Here is a 19,122-nt window from a genome sequence, read left to right on the forward strand (position 1 = left end):
GCTCCCAGAGCGGGCCCTGCTCCTGAGGCGAATGGTCACCAGCCCCCCCGCTGCCCGCTCGCCCTCAGTGCGCCAACTGCCGCACCACACTCTGTGTGTCCGCCCTGTTGTCGCGCTCCCTGTGGTGGGTTTTTACCCCCCGAGGGCTGGTGCCGCCCCTCCCGGCCCCGCCCCCGGTCAGCACCCACAGCTGCGGCGCCTGGGCAAGCCCTGTCGAGGGCTTGAGGCTCCCTCGGTGGCTCTCGCCGCTCCGAGATGAGGCTCCGGGACGCTGAGCTCCCCCCGCTCCGGGGTTGAAGGCTCCTCTCTGGAGATACCTCGGCAATTGAAACGTAACATCTGAAACATAACTCACTCCCAGTGCAGCAGCTGACTGTGTCTGGTGTTAACAACACAGCATTGCCTTTATGGAATTCCAGCTGTTTTCTCAAATGTATTAATGGAGTTTTGGAGCAAAAGGGTGGACCTAAGTGAGATGATGGAATCCGGAAGAGCTACCCCCAGAAAGTGCCGCCACTACCACAGTGAACTTCCTACTGTGTTTGCAATTTAAAGAGAATGCGTATATGGATTGCTTAGTACAGAAACAAACCACCTAACAACATTCCCTATGCCTTCATCCAGCTAGCAAACATTATCTTCCATTTCCACAGCTACCTCACACAGTGCTGGCCATCAAACACTGAGATGACATGCTGCCCTATTCACCTACCCCTGCCCGTACCTCCTCCTGATGACCGTTTCTACTTCTCCAGTATGTGTAGTTGTGATGTCTGACGCTGGCCCGGGCACCAAGAGAAAGTGGCTCAGGAAGGAGGATTGGCAGAAGGGCATGTAGGCAGGCAGTGAGAAAGGAGGTACCTCTAGGGACAAGAATTAACAACAGTGATGTTTCTTTGGTAGTGCATGGCAAGGCAACACACATTAAGGAACGTCACTCCACCACCACCTGTGGCTTTGCTTTTTGTGGCATGGTTTTTGCATGCATGTACAAAGGATCATACCATATTAATGAAATTAATTCTTTATATGCTGTACTGATAAAAACTTCATCCCATATATATCACTTGAAAGCTGAAAAAATAGTCCTGGAATAGAGCATTAAACATTCCAGGTCAAAATTATCATCCTTTAAAAATGAACTACGGATCTGATGAGACTCAATGGTGGCACAGAGAGAAGCAAAGCTGTATCTGTACAAACTTTAAAAGTCATGGAGAAAAAGCATCTGTGTGCATACTTTTAGAATTGGAGCCCATCCTCTCAACAAAAAAGTCTTTAAGGCAGCTCAGCACAACATGGAATATTCAAAGGAGCAAAGGATCATGGAAGAAAAAACCTACAGGTGAAACCAAAAACTCAGTGCTTGCACTCTAGCAAGTTACAGGCACAAACATCCCAAAGTGGAGCTGACATCTTAGGGTACCAAGCAGGTGCAGAGGCAGGCCAGGGCTATACAAGAGGTAGGAATTGTAGAGATCCACTTCTTTTGGGCAGCCTTCTGAGAAAGATATGGGGAAGGGAGCAAAAATGCCACCTGAACTTCCAGCAACTCTTGGTTTGCTTTAGTAGGTAGGAGCACATGATACTGGCATACAGCTGAGGAAGGGAGAAGGTGTTTATCTTCCAGTGAATAACAGAAACTTAAAAGATGTCAGATTTGGAAAACTGGTTTAATCTACAGCATCAAACCGTACAGCCAGCTTACCCTGCTGGAGGAGTTTCAGCATCTCAGATCATACAGCTTTGGGTTTACTTCAGAGGATTCTTTAGGAAAGGAACATCCCTCCCCCCATCCAGGGTCATTTGGAAGAGCTGTGCAAAACTTCACATTCTGCTTCTATAAACGGTATGGCAATGCACTGTCCCTCTGCAGCTCTCAACAACTGGCTTAGTGGCTGGGAATGGACATAGGGTTCAGCTTGCTCTTTACTAGCAGCCCCCACAAAACAACTCATCCAGATTATTTCTCCAGACATGTGCCCCTCACACAGGTCAGTTTGCAGGACAGACCACAAAGCATAAATGGAAACAAAAGCAACCAAGGCAAAAAGACAACAGCCCTTAGTGCATGTTTAGTAACAAAGACCAGAGTGGTAAATAGGAAAAGGATGCAGATCTCCCAGTTACAGCACGTACTTGGTACCACTGCAAAACACCCAGATGCTGGGCAGTCACCCTTTTTCATTCAGGCACCATTAAAAAGCCCTCTATGCCAGCATATTACATACAAAATCCTGTACAGTTAAAATAAGCAACTGAAAACATGAATGAGATTCTACTATACAGCACTTTCACACAGCCAAAGCTATTTTATTTTACAAGATGAGTCTTTTGCATTAATCCTTTTCTGAAAGCCCAGTAAAAACAGCGTGAACTACTTCGGCAAAATTTGAGACGACTTACAAAGTAGTATTTGCATAGCACTATAAATCTGCGTATTTGTTTGGGCAGAGATGTTAATAGAAACTACAGCAGGTGACAGGGTTGGGTTTTCCTGAATAGCTTTTTTTTGTTTGTTTTTAACCAGATTCAGACGCATCTCTTCTGAACATCATAAAATCAAGTGTAGGAAATAACCGTAAAAATGTACAAAAATATATACACATGCCCAGTAAATGCATACCCTGTGTACAGTGTTATTACTCGTTAGATTTGGCTAGGTTTGACAAGTTTGTAACAAATCAATCAGGTTAAGGACTGTGAGTTTTCTCAGAGAGAAGGTTTTCATTAAAGCTACAGTACTTGCTGGTGATCTTTAGGAGTGAGCGACACGCCAGCTTATAGTGACTGCCTGGCATTCAGGCAGCAGCATTCCCTTGTCACAAGGTACAGCTCTGGCAAAGCTGAAGCAAAATAACACAAAGGGACACAGCTAGGCTCTCTGCACAGATGCACATGCACGTAAATAAAGGAGGCCTCTAGAACCAGTTCACAACTTGGGGGAAAAATAATTCATTTCTGATTAGCCTCTGCTGCCCACTCTTCCTCCCTCTGCAAATTAGGCTGTAGTGTGACTGGTAAATCTGTGTGTTTTCCTTGAAAATGCACATTGGTCAAAATAAAAAAAGAAATAAAACGTGTAAGACAGCAAATTGGAGTGGTAGCCCCCACACTAAAGAATACTTCCAATTTATGTTATAAAAGTACCATTATAGTCCAGTTTCTGGTAAAGTGTCTATTTTAAAAATACAATTTCCTCTTAAAAAGATGAAATGCCGCTTCTGCTAACGTAAAGCTTTTCAGAAATAGACAGTCAGTTACACTCAAGTACTCTCAACAGCGAGAGTGCACAAATTAACTTTCTTCACAGTCTCAAGACTGGCTTGTAACTACAGGTAGAACATTTTAAGAAATACAGGCAGCATTCCATAACCCCAGAGAGGCTGAGGATAAGAGACACGACATGTTTGTCTTACAGGTGCCAATCCACTGTCTTACAGGTGCCAATCCACTGTCTTCCCAATCACAAAGCATGAAATATTTTCATGACGTTTTCTGGTGGCCACCAAATGCAGCAGAGACTCTCTAGCACTGACTTCCAGAAAGTTCTCCCTCAAAACCATAGCAGGCAAAACATACACAACCAACAATCTGCAAGGACCTTGATGCAGAGATTGCTGAAACAATCAGACTAGTCTTAAAGATAAATAGGGGGCAAGAATAAGAGTTGCCATCTGTAACAAGCCCTTAAGACAAATTCTGACCCTGATCACATGAACATTTCAAGGGTTACCTTTTAAGTTGTCAGAGGGAGGTTTCACATTCTTATTGCATTCAGTTTGCTGCCCACATACACACTTCTCTCTGGTTTGCAAAACTCTTGGCAATTGCTCTATTTTCTCAAGGCAAGAATTTGGCTGGACCTGTTGGTGTTCCTGCTGCCTTCAGCAATGAGCCTTGCAGCTCTCACCTGCTGCCACCTGCTTCAAATCCTGGCTTCACTCAGTGCTGGCAGCCCATTATACACCAGAACATTCAGAACTGTGGAAACAAGTAGCTGTGACAGATCTGGCCAATGTATAAATTCAGCATTGCTATCACTGGGATGGGCTTCTTTCCACAGGAATAAACCAGAACGTGTAGTAATCGTCTGCTGCGAGCCAGGAACTTCACACCAAGTCACTTAAGTGCATCCAGGAGATGCTGTGAGCTATACCACCACATCCAATTTTCAAAGGAAATCTAGGAATGGATTTTTTACTTTTATCTGCATTGGTCTCCAGCATCTGAATGGAGCACTTGGGCGAGGTCTGTCCAATCTTGGCCTTAGAGTTCTTAGCACATACTTCTCAAAGATGCCAAAATATGTGACTATTATCTGCCTCCAATTAAAAGCCTCCAACCCCACATTTCTTTAACCAAAATGTACAAAAAAACCCAAATCCAGATTTTTGGGGTAGTCACAGACATAAACGGTACCTTTAGAAATTATCTGATGTACACTGACCCCTGCTTGCTAATTACTCTAAATGTTAGTGAAGACCTTGTCCCAACTCCCTTCTGTTGGTTTCAACAATGCCAGAGGGACCCTGTTACCAGCTAGTGATGGCCGATGTGAGCAGGCCTGGGAAGGACTTATCTTCCCTAATGAAAGTTTGGCTCTGAAGCAGCAAAGTTGCATTATCGCTTAACACAATTGTGTCACTTCGGACCTACTGAGCATGTCAAACAGTGCAAAATGCAGGAAGACAAAACCCCAGCTACGTGAGACAGTTTATATAGGACTGGTTGAACTGGAAAGCTCCAAAGTCCAGCTAAGAGGTTGCAACTGAACTATCTCCAGAAAATACAGGTCGGCAAATATAGACATCCATGAATGAGACAAGTGGTATCATGTGGAAGCGAAAAGACACGCTCGCTTTTTCTGTGAATATTAGGCAATTCGGACAAAGGTAGTAGCTGTATTCATTGGTCAACAAGTGTAGAGCCCTTCAAGATAAGTTAAAGCAGAACAAAGGAATGTTGCCCATGCTTTTTGAGCCAGACACCTATACTTTGCAAAAAAGTCAATTGCAAAAGCACATTCAGCCCACGCTGGGCAACAGAGATTGTAATTGCTACTGAGCCAAGACCTCTGGATAACAGTTATCCAGTCCTCCTTCAGCATCAGCTTTTTGTGCCTTCCTAAGCGAGAGATGCCACTACTTCAGCAGTCTCCAAGCTCTCCCACCAGGTTCTTAGACGTAGGTCAACATGGTGCTACCTTGGAACTGGCGATGAGAGCAGCATTACCATGTCAAATGCTGTCAAGGCAAAGAGCATAGCATCTGCATATATCAGTCTGAGAGCCATTAATCTTCGGAGTCAATGCTGAACTCCATGGCAGTCAGCTTGCAAGTCCATACTGGAGAACATGGTTTTTGTCTAAACAATGAAACAATAAGTGAAAGTTTTCAAAGGTGGAGAGAGAAAACACTCCCATAGCTTTAAGTTTATTAAACCTAGCATGGTTGAAAAGCAAAAGACGAAAAACATGATATATTTTTGTTTATTATTGCTCTTAAAGGGCTTGGTAGTCAAATATACAAGCTATGTTCTATTAAACCAGAAGAAAATAAGATATAAAATCTATGCTCACTTTTCCAATCCAAGCCACCTGCTAATCTTCGCTAGTGACATTTACTTCAGCTATTTCCAGTCATTTTAATTTATACATACTCTGTGTACATGTGCACGTGCGTGTGTACAAAAACCCCTATCGAAGAGAGAAAATTAAAAATGAAGATATTTGTGTTGGTTTTGAACTGTTTTGTGCATTGCTATATATTTCAGTTTTCAAAATGACTACTGATATGTCTGTTTAGAAGAGCAAAATTTAAGTGATGATGTATTGCATTTTCAAAAGGAAAGCACGACCAGTAAGTTATCATAAGAAAATACGAAATCTTGCTTATTCTCCCCTTGATGTACATGCACTAATCCCATGATTCAGAATAGGGAGTTACATGCACTAAGAGGAGAAAAGAATCCCGTAAAGAGAAAGGTTATTAATTCCCATCTCCTTTAAGCATTTCCCCTCTTCTCAGTATTAAGAAGGGATTTATTTTGTGAAATTCTTTTCATGCCCATTAATATACTGCTCAAAATGTGTATAAAACATGTCAGTGGTCAGCCTGCTTTGCAAGCCTCAGTCTGCTAAGCCAGTACAATTTATATAAACTCAGCGTCATCTTCAGGAAGCAAGTGTACAGCATTCGTAACATCTCTCTAAGCAGCAAGAATTATATTCATTACTGAATTACTTAAGGAAAAGAAATAATAGACTAAAGAAAATAACAAAAAGCCCACTGCTTTTAGTCCTTCGGTTAAAACACGAGGAAAAATCAAAGAGTTACCTTCATCAGCATTTGGGAGTCTAACTGTATTTAAAGACAAAGCACAAAAACATTCACCAAGGAAAACAGAGTCCTGGCTAAGCTCTGTTCTCCTCAATTCCAAAACCATATTCCAAATTCTACTAAGATTAACAACAGTTTTGCATCCCTATCTTAGGAAAGATTTATTGAGGGGACAAAGATGACATACTAATGCTGGGGCTACGGGTACAGTCATTCAGTGAGGATGAGTCTAATAGGACACAGACAATGTAGGGCATCCTTCAAAACCTTTTGTTGAAGACACCACACATAAAAATCAAGTGCTGGACAGAATAGTGATTAACAACCCCAAGTAAAATATTTTTCTAAGTTACAAAATTGCTCTTCCAGTGTTTGAAAACAGAAAAACCTGTGGGATAAGAGGTTACATTCCAACAGTTACAGTAAATATGAAAAGAAGGTAAATTATTACTCTCTTATCTTGGTTACTAGAGCGAAGATGAAAATAATGACCAGTGCTTTGATTAAGATCTGCTCTTTACAAAAGTGAGATAAGTACTGGCAGCTGAGTTAAAAATACAGACCCTAAGAGTCAGCTTCTGCCCTCAGGTTTAGATCTGCAACCCATTTCACCAACTTCTGAGCATAGACAAATGCAGATTGTGGCCTTTAGACTTGAACATACAGGTACCTCTGTTAGGTAATACAACTGTTTGCTAGGCATACAGCAGCAATCTACAAAAACCTCAGAATGTGTGTTTGGAAAAAAGTACAGGTACAGCATGATTCTAAGCTCTAATTTTCAGTGAAAAAAACCCCACCAAAAAGTCAACAAGCAAAACTAAAGATATTTAAAATCCCTGAAGAGACCCCATACTCTTTCTAATGCTTAACAGCACAGCACACCTTGCAATATACTTCAGACTAACATCTAAAGCATGTCCAAGTAGAAAGTGCAGCACACCCTATCATTGCAGTACACAGGGTAAGAAGAATCAACGTTGAAACTCCCATTAAAAGTTCAAGATATGCCAGTATTCAAAATCTGATTGCTACAAACCTGTCTCCTTTTCAAATTTTTGTAAAAGATGACATTTTGAAAACTATTGTGCTGATTGCTGCTGCTGCCTCCCAATTTACTGAGGTTGGCTGAAGTGGACTTTGGTGATGAGAGATGCAAATAGAAATAAAAGGAGAAAACATCAGAACAATTGAATTAATTTCCTTCTTCACACAATTCCAAATTCCAGAGTTACCATTAATTCAGAAAACATAACAAGCCTAAACAGAAACAAGATCTTCATACATGTAGGATGTGAAACAGAGCAAACACTCAAGACTGAAGTAATACTTGAAAATTAAACAGCCTTGAGCCGTTAGCAGGAGGTATGATGAGAATTTTAAACTGTTTTAATACTAGTGGATCTGTTCTATGGTACGTGCTGATCAATAACTGCTTCCAAACATCACTACCCACTCCCTCACATTAAAGAAGTTCTAAGATGTTGCCTAAAAATAAAAAGTATTATTGTAACACACACAAATAGGATTTCATCTGCAGCCACGACAACACAGCCTTTCCAAAATGACTCTAACCAAGTGAACATCTGCAATTAATTTAAGAAGGGTTGATTTTCCCGGCTCATTAATAAAAAAAGTTGGAAAACAACAAACATGTTGGCTTCAGCAAGAGGAAACATTCAATGGCTCCTGTTGTAAAAGTGAGTGTAGTGCTCTTGACAGAAACCAGTGTATTCAGTCATCTGAAGATGCACGTGGCCATGACCAATGCCCTCTTTTCTTCCCCCACTCCCAAGTCCTCTAACAAAGCAAGAAAAATTAGCTGCTTCTTCCACCCCACCCCAGATTTTCTCCCATAGTTTGACTACAGTAATCCTTAAACAGGCAGAAAGTTGACACGTTCTCTTCAGTTGATGCCTCCAACTTCTTCATTCTTGGCTCAAGTTTTATTTGTTAATATTAGTCATCAGTTATTAAGAAAATACAGTTTCTAAGTGTTCATTGTTGGTTTTTAACTGAAGTTAATTGGACACCATAGTCTGGTTATATGTGCTGAACTGTAGCTGTCAGTTATTTCTTTTTCTTGAATTCTTGGTTGCCATAGCTGGAGCCTTTTTCTATTTCGGTTACTCCTATCAGTCTACGAACTCCAAAGGAAGCTTTAAAATACAACAGAGAAACAGGAAGTGTATTAAAACCAGTTCAAGGGTTTAGGAAGTAGCAAACACACAGGCAGAACCAACATGAGTTAACCTAATCCTGAAGTCAGTAGTGACTACAGACCAACAGTGTGTTGTATGAGGCTGCATATGGATCACAGGTCAGATACCACTAGAAGAGGAGGACAACCTATATTCAAAAATATAATTAATACTTCTATGTTGAGTAACAGGACATGTAATATGAACACTGAGGTATATTCCCTTCCCTAACCCCCAGTTGGTTTTGGGATTTGGTTGTGGGTTTGGACTTTTTTCCTTAAGAGTTTTTTGTTTGGGAGAGTTTGGGGTGGTTTTGTTTGTTTGTTGTTTTTGTTTGCTTATTTTGTTGGTTGGTTGTGTTTTTTTCATTCACAGGCAAGGTGTGCAGTAAAAGTATCTTCTCCTTCAGGAACCATAATAATGGGCTACAAGACTCACTTGCTATTGATTGCTATAGATATTGCCCAAGACATGAAGGCAAGCCTGCCTGGATTAAAGCTATTGAAATAATAGAAATGCTATACAATATAAAGACTACAGAGCGAGCTCCAAGTACTCTTCTGCAAGCTCCATTCATATTAATACACAGAACTTGTTGGAGGTAATGAATCCTGTTATGTGTCACTCTGCTTAGCACCTTCTCCCTTCTCTGCTTTTATTACCTGCTCCAACAAATCCCAGGAATGCAAGGATGAGGAGAGGTGATCCACTTGCAAAAACTCCAAAGCCAAATGTGAAGAGCGGAGAGAGGAGAACTGTGGCCCAAAAAAGAAAGTTTAGGAGTGTCCAAGGTCTCCTACGAGGTTTAAACTGCTGGCCAGGAAATACGCCTTCCTGATTATACATCTCTTGCAAAGCATCCTGGAACAAAGAGAAGATAGGAAAAAACAAGTTCATAATGTTTGCACAACAAGCAATCCAAGACTAGTCAACTGCAGGACAACATCAAGGACAGTATTTGTGGTAAATACCCATCCAGAGTACGCAGCATCCATTTCCATCTGCTGTCATTTATTTGGACATTTCCTTTGATTGCTGAGGCCACGGTATAAGCCCTCTGAAGGAAATCATAGCCACCATCAGAAACTGACACTGTATCAGCCTCTCTGTTACAAAATATCTTCATCTCTGCTCTTAATTGCTTGGATTTTAGGGCAGTGTCAGGCCAGAGGCCAATTCAGACACCACCTGCCTATTTGCTGAATGCTTTTTCTTCCTGTTTTTACTTCCAGAAAGGTTAGCAAAGCACAGCAGAAAAGTGCTGTATGTACAGCCAGAAGACGAAGACAAAGCACAAGCTAACCAGCAGAGACAACACTGTGCTAACCATAACCCCAAGTCTTCAACAGAGCAGCTGCATACTGAGCTGAGCCTGCAGAGAGATGCAATTATGAAATGCATCACTCAGAGAAGCAGAGTACCCAGAGTCTTCCCTCAGTTTGTAAGAATGTTCCGTAAAGTTTCCAAGCCATTATTAAGGATGGCTCAAGTTTGGCTATTTCTTATTTTTCCCCACTTAAGCTATTTTTCTTTTAGCATCCCTCATAAAGGGCTAAGCAGCACAAGGTGTTCCTTGCCAATAACACAGCCTTTTGAGGACATACCCTCTGTGTGGGAAGAGTATTTCAAGGATTCCAGTCACAACATATTGTTACCACTGTAAGATCAATACATAAATATCCACATATATAAGTAACATCTCCCCAGCAACACCTCACACTGAAATTGAACAGAGGTACAGCCAACATCAGCAAGAACACCAAGCCCTCCATCTGCAAGCAAAGCAGAGCATTCTGCCTGAGGAATAGCACCAAGAGGAGTGAATGCTCTGTGCCACATCTGCTTAGCTCTGCATTTACTGTTTAACAAAGCAGCAGGCAAGCAGAGGAAGACCATCTCTGTAACGTACACCTTAAATGTCTGTTATTCCAGCACAACAATGTCAGAAGGAATTCTTGCATCTAAGACCCTTTTCTCAAGGGAATTACACGACATGTCCCTGCTAGCAGGAAGTGGGATTCAAGGATCCCAAATATATTTATTTATTTTTAAGCTCTCTAATCCCATATTACACTAACTGACCCACAAACTAGTTTGATACACCTGCTAATGGGAGGTGAAGAGATGATAGCTGCTGCTCTTCGTAAGATAATTTCTCTCCCCTTAATTGAATTAAAGCTTAGGTATTCAAACAAATTAGGTTAAAATGAAAAAGCTGAAACTCAGAACGATCTGCTGCCTACCTACACACTAAGTGTAAGCTTGGAAAAGCTGCAGCACAGGTCATCACGGTAGAAGTAAGCCCAAGATAGTTAAAGCTCCAGTGCTCATCTTTTCTTCCACAAAGGCAACACAAAAGTCAAGATACACATTTCAAGTTCAACAATCCATCAATTAGGGCTGGGCAACATGAATTACAGTTCTCTCCTCCTCCCCACAGAACTGTTAAATCTGTCAAGAAATTAACAACAAGGGAAAGGAAAGGAAAAGGAAAAAGAAAGAGACGAAGAAAAGCTTGGAACTGTTTGAAGACATGCTGGCTATGTGTTGTGCCAGTCCCTGACAGCAGATCCCAGGGACTGTCTGTACCATGTCACACACCACTGCAGAGGCATTACCAGGAGCCGGAAGGGAAGAAAACAGTGGAAAAAACATGAAAGCAAAGGACGATTGCAGCTAAAAGCCTGGACCACCTGTCCCTTATAGAGAGTTATCACTCTTCTTGAGTGCCTAAAAACACCCACAGGGAGAAGGAAGCTTTTAGAAATGTATGACAGAGACCCAAGAACTGGAGAATACAAAAACACAGTGGATTGCTATTAGTCTTCTGCAACTCAGGTGTATCTCTGAATCCCATTGTGCTTCCTGGCAATTTGAGACCTACTCACTAGCCAGCCTTCTGTACAAATGGGCTCTTCTGTACTGCTCCTTCCAGCAGTTTGAGGGATGGCTGCCTAATTACACATAATATTTCCATCTCTTCTCTCCATCCAGTGGCAGAATGTGTATTACTCAGAGCTTTAATACACTACCCTGTGAAAGTCCCAAAAGAGAAGAGAAAGCAAAGCTGTTTACCTTTTCCTGGTAAAGCTTATGAAGCCAGTTTGCAGCTTCCTTTTCATCTTGAGGGATATCTTCCAGAGGAAACCTCCTAGTTTAGTAGAGAGATTAAAAAAGAAAAAAAAGTTTATAAAAAAAAAAAAAAGAATTAAGGGGAAATCAGGGTATTTGACTTCAGATCTCTACTAGGGAAGATCTTCCATTCAATGAAGGGCATAGGCTATAGGTATTGTCACTGATGGCAGAGGTCTTGAATGCAGAGAAGAACTGGGACTTAAATTTTTTAACATCTGATTCTCCACCTAAAACATCAGGTTCCTAAGACAAAAGAAACCGTGCAAGCTCCTACCAATTTCAGAGCAGAATAAAACAAACCTTTCCCATTCAAACACTGTTCTTTCACCGGAGCTGCCACCAGTTGATGCTCAGTGAGCTCAGACTGAGGCACCCAGAGCTTGGAAAAGACAAACAAGTAGCAAACCCCAGGATAACTGTTTGTTACATTTTGTTAGTGAAACCCCATTTTGGATGGATGGAGGGGTGGTTAAAAATTCACTTTGTACCAGTCTAAGGAAAACATCTTCTTCTACAGCTGCTGCACTTGGCTCTCCTCACTTCTCCAGCCCTACAGATGAGGCATGCAGTTCTGGGTGCATACAAAAATTATGCCCAGCTCCATGTACTGACTTGACCTCAGTGAGAACAGGCACCTTGTAAGAGTCTCTTTCTAGTGGTGAAGAGCTAACTATTTTCCTGCATTCCTTTATTTTCTGAGATAAGCCACTAACATGCTCACAAATCTATTGTCTCCTTTCTCAGTGGCACACATCTCATTCCTGGATCAATTCAGAAAGAGGCTGCTTGTTTTTCAGAGGGTAGGCACACATCTCACCCACAGGTCAAACATATTTTGGCAGCACCTGGACTGTATCAAGGCCCTCTTACAGCAGGGTGACATCTAGGAGGGCTCTAGACACAGTGATCCCAGATACAGCTTACTTGCTGCTGTTCAACAAAGGAATGTATTTCCACAGTATGTACTAAAGCCTTCAAGTCTGCAGCACTAAGGGAAGATATACTAATACATTTCTCATCATTTCTGCATCTCATAAACCAATTGGACACCAGATTTTACAGATTTGCTTTCATTAGCTCTAACAGGAGGAGCTGCTCAATTAATATAAATAATGCTTAGTAAAAGCTCAGTAAAAAGTCATTTGCTGAAAGCTCTGCGATAAAGTCTGTGTTATCACCACTAGAGGGTACTCGCAGCAATAACAACTGGTAATTCAGTTGATTTTCTCTAGAGCCAGTCAGGAGAAAGACTGGATCCTCTGCAGAGAGGTAAGTTTCTTACCTCTGCACAGGTAACAGCATACACATATACCAAGAACAAGAGCTTACATATTTTCTTTCTCTGAGCTAAGCTGAGTCTGTTGGCACATTATGGACAACTTTCAGCAAAAAAACTGTAACATTATTTCCTTATTCTCACAGCTTCCTTTGAAGAACAGAGAAAAACTTCATGTGTAGAAAAGCATTTTGAGAATGTTGATTCAGTCCACAAACATATTTTAAAACAAAGTTATCTGAACATAGCAGTTTGTTTCTTTAGTGGTGTACAATCAGTAATTTTTACCTGGCAACGTCATCCTTAACATGAACCCAAACCTCTTCTAAAAACTATTGAAAACTTCTTTTCTTTTCTTTCCTCCCACTACCTCACCAATAAATAAAACCAACTTGCATCTCCATTAGCAAGCCATAAGATATTTAACTGAATGCAGCTGCTCTTCAATCTACAGAGATGTACATCCATGCATGTGTGCCCCAGATCTAGCTAGACATGCTAACGCATCTGCCATCAGTACAGGATTACAGGTGGCAATGGCCAGACCAGCTGTTTTGCTAGCTGGTGAGCTGTCTGCTCACTTTCCTCATCAGGAATATGTCTGACAAGTATAAATACTCAAAACGAAACCCCTTGCAAATGAGTGATCCCAGCTCTCTGCCCATCACCTCTGCAGCCTTCTTCTCAACTGAATGGCCAAAATGTATCTGAGAACTGGAACACATTTCCTTCCCTTCCCCATTAGGGCTGCAGCACTCTGCCTCCCGAGATAGCATTTCTTTCACAAAACTGTTGCTGCTATAGCTTGGTACAATGGATAATCAGTGTAATTTCCTACAAAGTCTTTCACTGCTAAAACAGGAAAGGACATTTCTCTGTAAATCTGAATAAACTCCAACATGCTAAAGCATGGATCTTAGGGCTCACCTCCATCATCATATGCTCACCTTACACACATATCTGCTTCATATTTCTTCCCATAAAGAATTCCTAATAAAGATGGATTCTTGTTTCCTCTGAAATTTAGTGTTACATCATACACTGCTGAAACTGTTGTAAAAAAAGAAAATATGGCTGTTACAGCAGCAATTCTAGGAACCACATTGCTGGCATCTTTTCATGAGACAGCAACAGAGCTTTGTGGCAAGCCTTGCACTAGTGATGTCAGGCAGCAGCATCCTTCACTACTTTGTGTTTACACATCATATTTATCCATATCAGCCACCCAACATTCCCATCTACTTAGCACACCAGTTATCAAAACACAAGACAGACTTGATGAACTAAGCAACGATGACATACATGAAAGGCTCATTATTTTTTAAGACTGGTATCTAAGAGTTATGTGGCAATTTATAAATTAATGGCTGACATGCTGAATACTTATCACTGCCAACTCACTCACTGCAATGGAGCTAGTGAACAATAAGAGTATACTACACTGTGCTACATGGAACATACTAAGCAACACGTTACAACTGCTGCAAAGACCAAGTAGTAGCTTGCCAGTACCTGTTCCCCTGAGACACTGGACAGCAGTGGTGAAACCTTTGGTTCTGGGCAACAGGTGGTATTTCAGTTTAGGCAACCCCTTGGATTCAGCTACCTCCATACTGATCCGATGCTTGGTCTCTGTAAAACGAGTTCCTTCACAGTACAGGAGAAACTAGTACAATGAGACAAAAGGCAAAAGCAAGGACATCTTGAGATCAAAAGAAATGAAGCAGAATACTGAAAAATCTATGTAAGATAAACATACACCCCTGCATGCACATACACTACCATTGTCCCATCTGATCATCAATTATTAGGCATAATTGCCACCTTGCAACTCATTTACAATTATATTTAACAACACTGGTACCAAGGTCAAGGCAACAAAAATCGAAATATGGTTATACCTGAAACTTTTACTTAAAAAAAGAAAAATCCCTGAAGGCCTTGGCTGGCTGGTGATGGACTAATCTATGAATCAGAAAAAGCAATCAGTACATGACAAACATCAGTACGTGACCACTTTAAGAAAAAACATATTAATCACTAGCCACCTCATTTAAAATTTGTACTGTACAACCAGAATTACACATCTGAAGACAAGACCTGTTTGAAAGCTTTTCTGATTTTTTTTTATATCAGTTGTGTTCAGAAAAAAATGGTGCTTTTCTCTAAAATCCTTACCTTGTTCATATTGTAGGACACTACTCTGATTGTAATACCCTGAATAACTATTACAGACTTAAACCCTCCCATACTGACTTCAAGTAGCAGAAAATGACCATCTGTCCTCCAGCCTCTATATTGCCCCTGCTCTAGTTCAGAGAGACCAGAAGAGCAAGGCAAAGCCAAGAGCAGACAAACAAAGCTCTTCTGAAGGCCCTAGAGTGAAATTCTGTTTATTCGTGACCTTTCAAAAAGTGGACATTGCTCCCATTGCGCCATTAGAACCACAAAGCCATAGACACAAGAGTTAGACCTGCTGAAACAGTGAGAGAACAAGAACTGGGCCTGCAAACTTCATGTGGCCTTTCAGGCCATGTGTCTTATGAAAACCTGACCAACCACCATGACCAAATGGTGAAAACAGTACAAGGTAGACAGAGTAACACCACAATCTCATCCCCAGTCTGCAATGCAAGCTCTTTCCTCCATACCAAGTTCTCATCCTCTTCTGCTCAATGGCGCAGTGATCCTTTTGGACCAAATAAGCAAGAGAGGTCCAGACTATACACTGCAGTGTGTGAGAAAGACCTCCCCAATGCAGGTTGCACAGACAGCCCTAATTATAGCATTAGAATGCATAAAAATGATGAAATTGATTTACTCTAGTCAATTTTATTCATTATTTAAATTGCCAAGCAGGAAGTCTTGATTTAAATAATCAATGCTAACTACGTTTTGCATTTATATTTTCTAGTTGTTTTCCCTAGAGACTTGTCCATGGTTTTCAATCATAGAATCATTAAAATGTATAGGTTTGCAAGTAAAGTACAGTCTTGAGATTTTTTAATTGGTTGGGTTCTTACTTCTTTTTTCAGCACTAATCAGGAGGATACATTAAATGTAGTTCATATCCGTATATTTAAGCAATTAAGTAGTTTAAAATACATTCTCCAGATTGTTATTTTTTGTATCTTTGTAATGACAGAAAAAAATCACAATTGACACATTCACAATGTGCTAGTTAAGGCTTACTATTTCACTATTCATTTTAACAAGCTGTACTGGATAATATTGAAAGATCACTTAAAATGCACAGAAAAAGCCTCTTAAAATGTTTTATGAGCTAAATAACTGTACATTACAAGCACTGCTATAAAAGCAAACCAGTAAATTTATCAAAACATTTTCATTCAAAGCAAAAATAAAAGTTAATAGGTTGATTATACCACTATGTTGCTGCAGTAAAAGCTAATAACATCGCACATAATGAAACATAGATGTTTCACCCTTGACTCAAATATTGCCAAAATAAAAAGGTAAAACATCACTGCAAAAGAAGATGTAATCTTGCCATGTGTTCTCATAGAGACATTTTGGGAAACCTGTAATTTCACAGATCAATGAACATGCTAACAAGAACTTCCTATCAAAATCCATGGTCTGTGCATCACCCCCACCCAAATTAACTCACTTCTCCAGCAAAGCTGGTTTTGGTTTAATGTTTTTTTAGCCTACCTCAGAAAATGTAGCTTAAGGCCATATAGATTTACTAATCAATTATGGGCTGTTATTTTGTTGTAAATGTAAAAATAAATTCAGATAAAATTAACAAGTATTACACAAGCCTGATTTATAAATTATCATCAAATTTCTAAACATCTAGGCAATCTTCTGAACTGCTTCCCAAAAGCTTTACCAGCATATCCAAAAGACCTCAGAGCACAGGTTTTCCTTGACAACACTCGAAGAAAGCAGTGAGCAGACCTTCTCCTGATACATAAGGCTACAGTACCAGAGTAATCACCGTTTCACTTCTAGCAATTGATACCAGAGGAGGAACTCAACACTTACCCACATGTATTCAGGATAATCAGCCAAGCGTTTTAATCCTTCAATAACTGTATCTCTGTCTTCTTCCCATTTCCTTTTGCAGAAAACAATCTCAAGGAAGTACCATGTCCAGCCAATTAGGGGCACATATAGTAGCTCTCTCTTAGCAAGGACTTTGGAACTCTTGGAGAAAAACAAAAACAACAATCCAAAATGTCATTTGCTAATTTGTACAATGAGATCAAGGACATTAAAGTTAAGATGATAAAGAGTTGATGGATTTATATCTGGAAACTCAAATGCAGAGAAACTGTATATATAGGAGTTTTAAATTGACTTCAGATGAAGAGAAAGCTCATGGCCCCACATACCCCTAGCACTCCAAAGCGCTCTGTCATAGTCCAGCCGCACAAGAAGTCAATTTCAAAGTTGTGATTCAAGATGATGATGACATGTTCCTTCCCAAAGGTGTTCACCGTGGCCTCGTCTGAGAACAGGGTGCACTCTGTGCCTGACCACCATTCCAGCAGCATTACCAACTCTAACAAACACGACAAAGATAGAGAGAGGAGTTAGGGGTGCTGCTTACAAAAAGCTATTTGGTGTTTCTGTTTCATCTCAAGCCCCATTCAGTGACTAGTCTCCTCTGATTCCCAACAACAGCATCGTCTTTTCAATCCAAGCCAGAAGACACAAAGTGAAAGCTTGGATAGGTATAGACCAAATCATATCACCATCCTTAAGCAGTATTTAGGGCACTAGATATACACATTATGGATAATTTAGCAAGATTTTAACAGTGACAAGTTTGGGCATTATATTATGAATGTGAAATTTCATCATCACTGAAAAAACCCCCGAACTTTGTGCCTAAAAACAGACAGCTGAGCTGTTGATTGCTCCACTAAATGAGTAGTTTCCCCAAGGTGGAATACAAGTTATGCGTAGATGCAGCCTAATGCTTTTACTCAACATGAAACAAGCTTTATGGAGGTAAACAGACTAATAAAGGGCTTTTAAAGGTATACAGTGACATAGATCTTCTGCAATAGATTTTAATATTAAAACACAGGACTCTAACCGTTCTGTATTAGGGTGATCAACACAAAGTCAGAAGCACCAGAGAATTGAGCTAATTTATCAAAATAGGTGGGCAAAGACAGGAATGGTAAATTGCCTTTCTTCTACTGCAAAGAAATAACGTGCCCTTTCTTCTCTGTCTTCTCCAGCTTTTCAATACCCCTGCATCTCTTTTACTCTACCCTGAACATTTCCCTTGTTACACATTCTGCTAATTTTTCATCTCCCCTTCCTTCATTTTGAAAACCCCTTCCACTTAAATTCAGCATGCACTGAATGCAGTTGCTATGGTTAGCCTATTTCTCTCATTTCAGCACAACAAGGCAGATGGAAGGCATTGCCTCTATCATGGGACAACCATAAAAAGTATGAGAATAGTTCATTCTCCCAGTAGGAAGATTTGCTTCCATGCAAACTGTAGTCATTGGTATTTTCTCATTTCAATGAGATACGGATGCAATCAACATTTGGTTGCACAAATATGGCAGTTAAGAAGTTCCGAATCTTCTCTCATTACTATGACAAACTTGCAGGGAATGCACTGCTCCATTTTCTATGCCAGGTTCTGCCATGTGGTATTTCAACTTTGTGTTGGGAGGCCCTGGTTTTGCAAAATGAGTCAGTGCCCCCCTACACAAGGGCTTCTGATCAGTGGGATCACAGAAGGGGAATCTAGCCACAGTACTAAATAAGAGTGGGTCCAATTTTGCACCACATCAGGGAGAAGGCAAACACAGTATTTAGATGAATGATAGGGAAAACCAATTCTAGTCTGACAAAGATACATACAAAATCTGACAAAGGCTTCTCTACTGTTACTTTTTTTCACATGTATTCCCTGTGTGGCCACTTATTTACTGGGTTAGTCCCCTGTATCACTTTCAAGACTCACTCCTTTTGAGGCATGACAAAGTTAAGCAACTTGCTGACCAAGACAGTGTAACCCCAGTAAACTGGAAATACAGCTGAGGAAAGACAGTATTATAGTTTATACCAAACTAGAAGGTTCTATCATTGCTTTCCAGCTTTGTCTCCTTTGCAAATGATGTGATCACCTACCTTTCCTTGCTCTGGTTATCCTGGCTCAGTGAAAAGGGAA

At 40.6% G+C, this 19,122-nt stretch overlaps 1 protein-coding gene across 1 annotated transcript in view; it reads right to left on the reverse strand.

Moving 5' to 3' along the window:
* Nucleotides 1–8,328: 8,328 nt before the first annotated feature.
* Nucleotides 8,329–19,122, reverse strand: part of AGPAT3 (1-acylglycerol-3-phosphate O-acyltransferase 3) — a 13,802-nt gene continuing 3,008 nt past the window's right edge. The window contains exons 2-8 of the mRNA XM_010012997.1: nucleotides 17,315–17,484; nucleotides 16,965–17,126; nucleotides 14,466–14,619; nucleotides 13,901–14,003; nucleotides 11,618–11,693; nucleotides 9,205–9,403; nucleotides 8,329–8,500 (exon numbers count right to left, since the gene is read on the reverse strand). Of these exons, the coding sequence (XP_010011299.1) occupies nucleotides 8,412–8,500; nucleotides 9,205–9,403; nucleotides 11,618–11,693; nucleotides 13,901–14,003; nucleotides 14,466–14,619; nucleotides 16,965–17,126; nucleotides 17,315–17,484 (953 nt within the window). The 3' untranslated portion in view covers nucleotides 8,329–8,411. The remainder of the gene's footprint in view (nucleotides 8,501–9,204; nucleotides 9,404–11,617; nucleotides 11,694–13,900; nucleotides 14,004–14,465; nucleotides 14,620–16,964; nucleotides 17,127–17,314; nucleotides 17,485–19,122) is intronic.

The sequence above is a fragment of the Nestor notabilis genome, unplaced genomic scaffold (genome assembly GCF_000696875.1).
Source record: "Nestor notabilis isolate BGI_N333 unplaced genomic scaffold, ASM69687v1 scaffold16134, whole genome shotgun sequence".
Lineage (NCBI taxonomy): Eukaryota > Metazoa > Chordata > Aves > Psittaciformes > Psittacidae > Nestor > Nestor notabilis.